Here is an 11,215-nt window from a genome sequence, read left to right as displayed (position 1 = left end):
TCAAGTTTATTTAAATATAAATAGTACTAGACTATTATTTTCTTATATAAATATGGATAAATTATTTTATGACTCCAGCCTTGAGTTTAACAAATTAGGGACATTAATTTCAATGTAACAATAATGTTAAAAAGAATTGTAAATTTACCGCATTCAAAATCAAAATTAAATGAATAAGTTAATTTTAATTATTATGCATACACATACAAATACATCCACACAATATTAAATAATAAATTATAAATTATATCAGTATTCTTAGGTCGAGATATTGATAGAAAAATATTACTAACAAAAGTCTTTTTTTTTTCTTCTCTACTTCTCCTATAGAGGCTGATACTCTATCATTTTCTTGAAGATCGAAACAACGAAGATACTCTGAGCATAAATCTTTATTTGTTATGTCTTTCTAAACTTTTTGAGATGAATGTATCTAGATTAAAATTTCATTAACATAAGTATCCATAGTAAAATTTTAAGGTTGTTACAATCTTATTTACAATGTCTATCTATTTCCAAGTTCCAGTTGTACGTCCAAGTACTACCATTCTCATCTCATGATACCCGCTTTCAACACCAATTTTTATGGAACCCTTAAATTTTTCCTATTTTCTTCGATAATTTGTTATTTAGTTTAATAATTGCACTTCTTAAGTTATTCCGTTAATTTTTCTAAAAAAAATATAATATTTAAAAAAGAATGATAAGTGGCCAAATTATCCAAGAAACAAAATTATAATTACCTAAAAATGTGTTTATTTCTAAGAAACTAAAAATAGAATTTATAAAGGATGAGTGAAACAAATATAACTTTTATGTAAATTTATATTTATTGCTTAGTTATTAGATTAATTTTAACAAATAGTTTTTATTATTAAAGTAACTAAATAACCTTCTCTAAGCTTATCAATTATTTTGACCAAAGCTCTCAAGGGATGTACAACAAAATCTTGATTAGTTATTGCTTACCATCATTAACATAAAAATGCTTCATCTAATTCATTAATTTAATGACACATTGCATATATGAAGGATTGCAATGTTAGTTCATCCTCACTCCTTGTTATGCAAACCAACTAATAAATAATGCTAATATAATAAAGATTAATCCATTTCCTTTTCAGATCTCCAATCTCTTGCTTTCTCAAATCCATTAGCAAAGTTCTCAAAATCATTAATGGTTTGGTCAATCTCTTCCTGAGTGTTCATCACAAAGGGTCCAAATTGCACTAGAGGTTCCTCCAAAGGTTCTCCTCCAACCAATATGAACCTAAGGAGCTTAGAAGACTTGTTCCATGCCTCTAGGCCATCACCATGAGCAAGAAGAAGAATATGGTGAGAATTTGAAGGTTGAGATTTCATGTTTCCAAAGATACCCTCTCCTTCCAATATGTACACAAAAGCATTCCAAGTTTCTGGTATAGGTTGCTGCAAGTGTGCTCCAGGTTTGAGAGAGAAATCCAAGAACATGGTTGGAGTCATTGTGTAGATTGGAGACTTTATCCCTAGTGATTCACCAGCTATAACTCTCACCTTCACACCATCATCCTCACCTTCTGCTATGTCCTTACTCAACACTTCTTGATACCTTGGTTCAATCCTGATATATCATAACCCAAGAAAGTTATACAATGATCAGCTTATGCAGTAATAAATAGTTCTTAAAACAGTTCATTAACAAGTAAAAAAAGCTTAATTAGATACACATTTTCAAACACTTATAGAACAAAACAAATCTTTTTTAAAATTGTCTTATATATTGTTTTTAATTTGTATAAAAGTTTCATCCAAGTCCAGATTTTCTCATGGGTTTTTTTAGAAGAAAGAATTTTTTTTTATCCCGACCGAGTATTAAACATACATGAGTTTTTAAAAAAAAAAAGAATTTTTTTTTATCCCAAACCGAGTATTAAACATATACTATATTGGTATTTTATAGATCTTTTTAACATATTTTAATACTTCAAAATCGGTTACCATCAGTATATTTTAAAGATACAGTAGAAGAGCAATACAAAAAATTCAGTAAAAAATTCAAATTCGTTTTCTTTTTTGCAATTGTATTTCTGAAAAAGTTTATCCAAACCAATCTTTAAGGTAGAAAATATGAAAGAGAAAAGTTGAAGAAGTCTTCACAAATAATGCAAGATTTTCCCATTTATAACGAGACCAAAGCTAACATGAGAGTACTAATCCTTTCTTAAACAAGGCCAAAAGCCAACTTAAACAATGATGTGTTGCAGCATCACAAGTACTTCCAAAAAGCTATAGTGAGAAAAGAAGACTATATCTACTGTAATGGGTCACTCAAAACCTGACAAAGTTTGAAACTTGAAGTGGCAATGTGTTGCCTTTATTATTGAAGTTACCATCATCACAGGGAATATGGATGAGAGGCACATATGCTTGCCATTTCAAATCGTTGTGCACACTTACATCATGCAGCTACTCAAAGCTTTAAAAGCACTTCTAGGAAATGGTCCATAATGGCATGGTGAGAATCATGAGAAAAAAGTGGCATGTGAAAGTAAGCAAGGTATATATTATTTCCAAAAGTAAAAATTATATTTAACTTCTTTTTTCTTTGTAAAGAGAGGAATCCCTTTTTGTCTCGCTGATGGTAAGCATCATCCAAACTAAAGGATCATTCAATGACATAACAATGATGACCAATGACGCAAAAAATATGTCATCTAAACATAAGTTCAAGGCCAAGGTTGTTGTTTGAGAAGCTGAGAAAAGAGAAAAGGCTAAAATGTCTTCTCCTTGAAGATTACTTCTAAGGCCCTTATTGTAAGATCTTTATCATTCAAATCTTATCCAAAGTGTGTTAGGTAAGTTTACTGAAACAGAATAATGTCTTTTAGTTTTTCTTCGGTCATGTTGCCTCATAAAAACCTCATTATTCAACTGTGTTTAAAATTGATCATTCAACCCCATATGACTAAGTTAAAAATACCAAAGTTTCAAAAGTAATCTAAGTTCAAATCCAATGATGAAGAAAAGGGTATTTAGTATTTATTTACTAACATTTTATATTTGGAAGCAAGGTTGATCCACAATTGAAGACCCTTTTGTGTTCCTTGTGCAACAGGCATTTCTGAGTGCACAATCCCTCTACCAGCAGTCATCCATTGCAAGTCACCAGCTTCTATAGTCCCTTTATGTCCTTCAAAATCTTCATGCGTGATAGCTCCCTGAAAAAGACCAAAGATTGTACACTTTTGTAATAATAAATATGTGTACAAGTTTAGGTTCAAGTTGGTATTCTAGAAGCAGAGACAAGACACTAATATGTGGGTCATTCTTGCCCTTTTTCTTATGCAACCAGCTTTTATGGACAATTCTTGTGTTCAGATCTCACTAGTTAATATGGCTGATTTGGCAACTGTTTAACTTATTTGTTGGCATGTGTGAGTCCATAATATCTGATTAGAGTTCCAAACTTCAAATCAGAAAAACACATATTTAAGACATGATTGATTCTCCTTTCATCTTTGTTTTTTGGTTATATATATGGTTCCTTTATCAGAGGCTTCTCATCAAAAAGCTTTGAAAATTTTATTCAAATAAGTTTTAAAAACCAAAATATGGAAACAACTGAGTTGCAGTTTTCATCTTCTTCTAATTTGTTAAAGTGTTTTTGTTGAAGTACTTAGAGGATGCCTGATCAATAGTGTCATCTACTGGGAGATATCTCTTATTGGTATACTTAAGAAAATCAAGAATTTTTCTCGAAAGAATAATCAAACAAGTTTTCAGTTTGCTTTTGTACTTAATTCTGAACCAGGCCATTAGTCTTTTAAAATGATATGTTCCTTACTTTAAAAGAGATTTCTAAGTCAAATATCTAATCAAAAGATTTGTCCAATGATGGCAAACAGTTATATAGGCAGCATGTGATGTTTTTCCCATTGAGAAAATGGAGCATGAGAGAAGAAGCTTGTCATTTGAACCATGCAATTTGCTCTACCTGCAACATGTATGTGACTGTCTCAAAGCCTGTTCACGAAAAAATCACAAAGAATGAACATGGAGTCTTTATAACTCATCACAGAAAAATTCTCAACAACAAAAGGAAAAGGCCAATTTTCAAACCTCTGTGAGGATGATCAGGAAAACCAGCAGGAGCAGTAACTGCAATGTTACAAAATTTTCACATTCTTAGAAAACAAAAAACCCCTGCAGGAAAACAGAGCAAAAAACAGAGACTCTCTCACCTGAGAATTCATCCAACATAAGGAAGGGATCAAAGTACTTGAGCTCAAACCTGATCAAACCCACTTAATAAATCAACTCAAAGATCTCAACTTTGCATTGTGTGCAAACTTTTAATCCAAACTAAGAAAAGGGTATCGAAATTTTTAATTCATTTTTTTTTTCCATTCTGTCTTCGTGTCACTTACCTTCCTATGCTTCTTCTAACAACAGCTCCAACACCCTCATGCTGAGGTCTTGCCAAGAATTTCTTGGCGACAAAACAAGGCTCATTAAAAATACTGCAACCTTTTCTCTGTGGCATTATGTGAAATGGTGCAGAGCAAGAATCCAAGACTGGGGAAAAGTGTGAGGAAGAAGAGAAAATGGTAGAAGGTATATATAGGAAGGTGGCGTGGAGGATGAGAAAGAAAGAGAGAGTTACCCTTTGGAAAGGTCAAATGAATGAGAATGAAAGTGTTTGTATGAAAGAAGGAAACTTTGGTTTGATTGTTGTGAGTTTCTGTGAACGTCAGCATAACGCAGTGATGATGTGCAGTTCAGGGGATCCATCTCAGCCATTACATGAATGCCATGTGGCGTGGGTTTTGTTCAAAGTGAGAGCTCCAAGAAGGGAAAAAAAAATCTTCATTAGTGCTATTTGACATGAAAATGAACAGCACCAAACAGAGAATGTAAATGTGGAAAGATATGTTTCATTTTCAGATAAATGTTAGTTAAAGTTTAATAGAAACAACAATACATTGTTTTCAATCACTCAGCAATTAATAGGTTTAGCCTTTGCTTCGGTTAGTTCACTGTTGACGCAGATGGACGGAGATCTATCGGCAATTATTTGAGTTCAAAGGTTATGTTATGTTATAACAAATAAAGCTGAAAAAAAAAAGTTATAAACCGGTATTTTAATTTGTATAACGTTATTCCATCAGTAAATATTTTATTGACATTTATTTGTGAAATATTTAATATATAATTAATAATATTTTTATGGTCTATTATATTAAAAATATTTAATATATTTGATTTTAATTTAGATTTATAAAAAATAACCATGTATTTTTCATATTTTAAAAAATATTTGTATATACTATTTAATATACATATATCATGTATCATATTTTATTATTTTTAAAAGTAACATTAATATATCAAATACATATCATATTTATACACATATCATAATATGATGCATTATAGTTTAAAACAAATAACACTTTTAAATTCAAAAATTAAAGTTGCCTACAAATTTTAAAACCACCCAAAGCTAGTTTTAAGTTAACATTTCTCTATTCTTAATTTTTTTTTAAATAAAAGAGTCACAATTGGCGTTAGTTAGTCATGTTGTTTCTAATGATTATTTGTTTTTAATGATAGAAAAACGAATATCCAAATTTGCGAGTGGAACTGAGGGGCTAGTCCGTCTTACATTAACCCTTCTGTAGGTTCCGCCGTTGATTCGTACAAAAACAAGACCAAATGGATTGACCTGTCAAAGAAAAAGGCTGAAAATCTTAATTCTTTTTATTTTTTAATTTTTTTAATGTTATCTAGATTTTATTTTTAAAATCTTTATATATGGATATATTAAAAACAAATTATAAATATTATTTTAAATTTTAATTAATTAATTTAATTGAATAAATTAAAATAATTATTATATTTACATATTAAATTATTTTATTATAATTAATAATTGAAATTTTAAGTGTTAATATTTTGTTACAAATAATTATATATTTGTATTCTTTGAGTAATATAAAAAAAATTAAATTACTTTTTTATTTTTATTTATAAAAAAAATTCAAGGATCAAAGTGGATTAACATGTTGAAAATACCGACCAATTAGTGGGATTAAGCTTATTTTACCATTCTAAATGAAATAAAAAAAATAAAGATGTCAAAATGAGTTTCAACCCGTGAGTCAATTTGACTCATTACAGAGTTGAGCTGGGTTGAGTTGACAAAATTTAAGTTCTTTAAAAAGTGGGTTGAAAAAATCCAGCTCATAGATTAAACAAGTTCGAGCTGGGTTGAAGGTGGTAACCCACCAACATTTTTTTAATTTTTTTTAAAATTTTATTTGTTATAACTATTTACTACTTCTAATTATATAGGTTCACAATTTTATATTTTTAAATACTAGAATGTTTTTCAATAGTATTTTAATAGTTTGAATGTTTAATTAATTTATTTGTCAAGTTATATAAATTGATACCTTAATCTTTAACTATTATCTTTATGATAATGTTTCGTGAATTAGGTGAACACAATAATTGTACTATTATAAAAAATAAATTAAGTTAATTTATTCTCCTTGTAATGTAATAAATTATATAAAATAAATTGCAAAAAAACAAAATTATAAGTGAGTCAACCTACTAACCTACCAACCCGTGGTGAGTTAGATTGGGTTGTAAAATTTATAGTTTACCAAAATGTGAGTCGGGTTGAACTGACCATTTTTTAGCTCAACTCGTAATAAACCAACTTGTATGTTGGCTTACTTTGACATCCCTACTTGGAAATACTTTAAAGTTATAAGAAAATAAAGTATAATTGATTATAACGTGTTAAATAATAAATTATGAATAAAATTTGTTACTTTTTATTTATATTTACATTTTTGTTTATTATAATAAATTAAATAAATATAAATTAAAAAATATTTTTTCAATCACAAATTTAATATAAACATTCACTCAAAATTATTATTATTTTTTAATTTAAATAACTTCACTTTACACTCATTTTTCCTTTTTCTTATCACTCCATCAAATCTACTCTTCAATATAGACAATTCAAGATTTTATAGCAAGTAAATGCAACAAAAGGAAATAATGTAAGTTGATATAAGATTGATAAATGGTAATAATAAAGGGAGAGAAAGATAAAGAGTGAATTTGAGTGATATGAAAAATTGTTTGGAATAAAAGTTTTTTATTAATAAATATTAAACATGTCAAATATATATTTATGTTCAATCCATTTACTATAAAATTTTTTTTCTCACAATATCATTATCTTGTTATTCTTGTTTAAAATGTAAATTGTATTAACTTATCTAAGTAAGTGATTGTAAATATATGAAGTTATCTCCGACACCGAATAAAGTTACATGAAGTTTAAACAATTACCTAAGTTTATATCAAGTCAAGTGAAGCATAAAGCATTTGATGTTGCGTAAAGTTTAAACAACATCACATATAATTTATTTAGAGCATAAGATACTAGATGATCTAAAACTATGAATAAAGACTAGATATTATTTCAAGATAAGACGAAATTTAAACAATTACTTAAGTTTATATAAAGTCAAGTGAAACACTAGATAAAGTTATATGAAGTATTCAATGTTACATAAAGTTTAAACAACACCACATATAATTTATTTAGAGCGTAAGATATTAGATATCTAAAAATATAAACAAAGACTAGATATTACTTCAATATAAGACGAAGTTTAAACAATTACCTAAATTTATGAGAAGTTAAGTGAAACACTAGATAAAGTTACATAAAGCATTGGATGTTCCATAAAGTTTAAACAATACCGTATATAATTTATTTAGAGCATATGAGACTAAATGAACTAAAATTATAAACCAAGACTTTATATTAATTGAAGATAAGATAAAGTTTAAACAATTATCCAAATTTATATAAAGTCAAGTGAAACGCTAAATAAAGTTATAAAAAACATTAAATGTTATATAAAATTTAAACAACACCGTGTAAAATTTATTTAAAGCGTAAAAGACTAGATAAAATAGAATATAAATAAAGATCGAATATTATGCGAAGATAAGACGAAGTTTAAAAGATATAAACCAAAGAAGTAAATGCAACTATGAATATCACAAGAACCGGAATTGTTAAACCTTTTACTTGTTGGCAATGTTAACTCATGCATTCCCAATATATTTTTACACGGTGGATAAACTTTTTTTAGTTTGTATACTCACTTTTATAATGTTAGTAATAGAAGGCTTTCAAAGAATAAGTTGTCACTTTTATAATGTTAGTACTATTAGGTTCAACACAAATAAATAATATTTTGTTACACCACTTTATTTTTATTAATAACTATATTATCTTTCTTTTATCATTATGGTTATTACTTTATGCATCATTCACCTATATCATTGTTACTTATTTTGTAAAGATGACAAAATGAGTTACTTCGACAAATTTTAATTTAATTGAATAAATCAGATCGACCTGTTATACTAAAAAAAGTTATTATTTTTTGGTTGTTTAGTAAAAAAATGGGTCAAACTACTATTCTATTTTTTATTTTTAATATATATATATATATATATATATATATATATATTTTGTAAACATATTTAATTATATAAAATTTTTTAAATTTTTGATCGATTAATTAATGTATTTAATTATATATAATTTTCTAAATTTTTAATCGATTAATTAATGTATTTAATTGATAAATTAAAATATTTATTACATCTGTATATTAAATTACTGTAATATAATTAATAATTAAAATTTAATCAATAAATGTTAATAAATTAAATTATAATATTATTTATAAAATGTTATTTTATATTTATTTATTTTTTAAAATTTTTAAATAGATCAGTGAGCTAATCTATCTCGTCTTTAATTCATAATTTAGTAAATTAGAAAAAAATAAACTAATTAAATTAGCCAAATTTTGACGGACTAAAAAATTATTCAATAAGTCGTGAACCAATTTGTTTGCATTTATTACCATTATTATTTGTCACTTTCCATTATTTTACCCATACATTAAGACTGATTAACTTACCCACTACTTACTGTTATCATTATTAATGTTATTTTTATTGATATCACTTTCATTGTTTTTTTCTTTTTTCACATTGCTATATTAATATTATCATTATTATTAAATCTCCAATATGATTTTTGTCATCATCTTTTTCATCAACTTCAATATTATTGTTCCGATCTATATTATCATTTTCTTCATTATTACTATTATGATCACTTATATTACCGCAACATCTGCTTCATGTTGTTGCTATCGTTGTTTTCACAATTATTATAGTTACCTCTATCTACTATTTTGTATAACTATCACACAAATTAAGATTATTATTATTATTTATAATTAGAAAAAATAAAGAAGAAGACAAGTGTTAGTTCCGTATGATTAGTGTATCATTATCGTTTCTAATATATAATTATTATTACGATTACAGTAACCGGTGAAAACACACCCTATGTTCATTTTTTTAATTTTAGAAATGAATATAAATAATTTTATTATATTTTTTTTTATTTTATAGGTATTTTTATTAAAAAATACTTATTTTAATTTAAAAAATTAATTAATTTAAAAGAAAATTATATTTTTAGAGGTAAAATTGGAAATATATATATATATATATATATTATAATATTAATCAATTTAATTATTATTATTATTATTATAATTAAAATTCTTAGCATTTAAAAATTTATTATCTATTAAAGAGAAAAAAAAAAAAACTATGCCAAGTTTTTTACTAGAATGGAAAAGTGTTGCATATTTTCAGAAAAATATATTAAATCTACAATGTGTTGCCGTGTTTATTAATAGTTGAGATAAACCAAACACAGATTCTAGAATTAAATCGAAGTCACATCACATCTTTCATCATCAACTGTTGAAAGGCTGATGATGGAGGCAAATAAAAAAAGATTGTTTCTAAGAAGTCTAGGCAGTCACATTCAATTTGTTTTTTATCCAATGTACTTAACAAAATACCTTGTTCAAGTTTAATAATAGAAGAACCATGACGACAAGCTTACGTGATTGGAGGCTCAACAATTTTTTTTTAGCTTTGGATAAAGCTGAAGGGTTCAGTTTACGTATAATTTTGTGGTTTATTTATATACTTCGATTCTAAAATTTAAATTAATTTTTATTTTGGTTTCTCAAATTTTTTAAAATAATTTTAAAATAAAACATGTGGTTTTTGTTTTTAAACTGGAATTAATGTGGTTAGGAGTAATTTTAAATTTTGGATTTTAGTCCTAAATTTTATACTTTAAACATTTCAAGAAAATATTTAATTAATATCAATTTTAGAGATAATCATTATAGTGACCAATTTAAATATCATTTTATAAAATAAAAAATTATTGATTATTAAAATAATCACTGTTATGAATAAAAAATTATAATTGATATTTAATTTGATGACACAAGACAAAAGAAACTCCTAGTTCAACTTGGAAGTAGAAACGTTCGTTCAGAACAACTAACTCGACACGACTAGTAGTTATTATTAGTCAGCTAAAGACAAAACCAAAAAAATATTTGTTTTTGTGGTAAAATAAACCAACCATAAATTATGAGACAAATGCCAAATTTAACGAGAAGAAACTTATTTAAAAATAAGGTGAGAAAAAATAAAGACTCAACTCGATACCAAAAAGATGGTGGATGGGTTATGACAACCTTTTTATCCTAGCAAATTGATGACTCAAAGTTAGAAAATTATGTACTGTTTTAATCGTTTAGGGTCAGACCAGATTCTTAAAAATGAATATTAAACATCCAAAAGTCGACTTAAAATTTGTGAATCCAGGACCTAAATTTATCTTATATTTATTTTAAATTGATATTATGTGTGATTATTATATTTGTAATCCTTATTTTGGTTATTATTGTAATTGAATGTTCTTTTACAGAGAATCAAAACGATTTATAACTATTTTTCCTATAAATAAAGTATTAACTCTACTAGCCAAAGGAGGAAATTATTTTTGCACCAGGGAGACTAACTTAGAGTAAAAAAAGTTCCTCTTATTTTGTTTTCGATTTAAGACCTACAACTTTTAACTGGAACAACTTAATACACTAAATACCTATTTTAAATATTATGATTAGATGTTCTATTTTATTAATTTCAAGCTAATAAGATAAGACGTAGAAAATAAATATTTGAAAGTTAATTTAGAAAATTATTACAAATAGAGTTAAAAATATGAAATATTATAAAA

The 11,215-nt window shown here is 26.2% G+C and overlaps 1 protein-coding gene across 1 annotated transcript; it reads right to left on the bottom strand.

Annotated features, from left to right (window-relative positions):
* Window positions 1-938: 938 nt before the first annotated feature.
* LOC114187556 (pirin-like protein) lies at window positions 939-4,578 on the bottom strand. The gene is made up of 6 exons (XM_028075833.2): window positions 4,407-4,578; window positions 4,221-4,270; window positions 4,099-4,137; window positions 3,974-4,002; window positions 3,031-3,197; window positions 939-1,600 (listed from the first exon to the last, which is right to left on the bottom strand). Exons 1-6 carry the CDS (start codon window positions 4,520-4,522, stop codon window positions 1,105-1,107), a joined length of 897 nt encoding a protein of 298 aa, XP_027931634.1. The 5' UTR covers window positions 4,523-4,578; the 3' UTR covers window positions 939-1,104.
* Between the last annotated feature and the right edge of the window lie 6,637 nt (window positions 4,579-11,215).

This window comes from Vigna unguiculata, chromosome 6, assembly GCF_037176805.1.
Source record: "Vigna unguiculata cultivar grain cowpea cultivar isolate G323 ecotype 2 chromosome 6, ASM3717680v1, whole genome shotgun sequence".
NCBI lineage: Eukaryota > Viridiplantae > Streptophyta > Magnoliopsida > Fabales > Fabaceae > Vigna > Vigna unguiculata.
Note: the sequence above shows the minus strand (reverse complement) of the source record. Positions and strands in the feature narration are given on the sequence as shown.

Coding starts and splice junctions, on each gene's coding strand:
- LOC114187556 (XM_028075833.2), bottom strand. CDS start 4,522: ATGCCACAGAGAAAAGGTTGCAGTATTTTTAATGAGCCTTGTTTTGTC. Junction 4,003..4,098: donor TCCTGATCATCCTCACAGAG/GTTTGAAAATTG, acceptor TTTCGTGAACAG/GCTTTGAGACAGTCACATAC. Junction 3,198..3,973: donor CAGTCACATACATGTTGCAG/GTAGAGCAAATT, acceptor GGTCTTTTTCAG/GGAGCTATCACGCATGAAGA.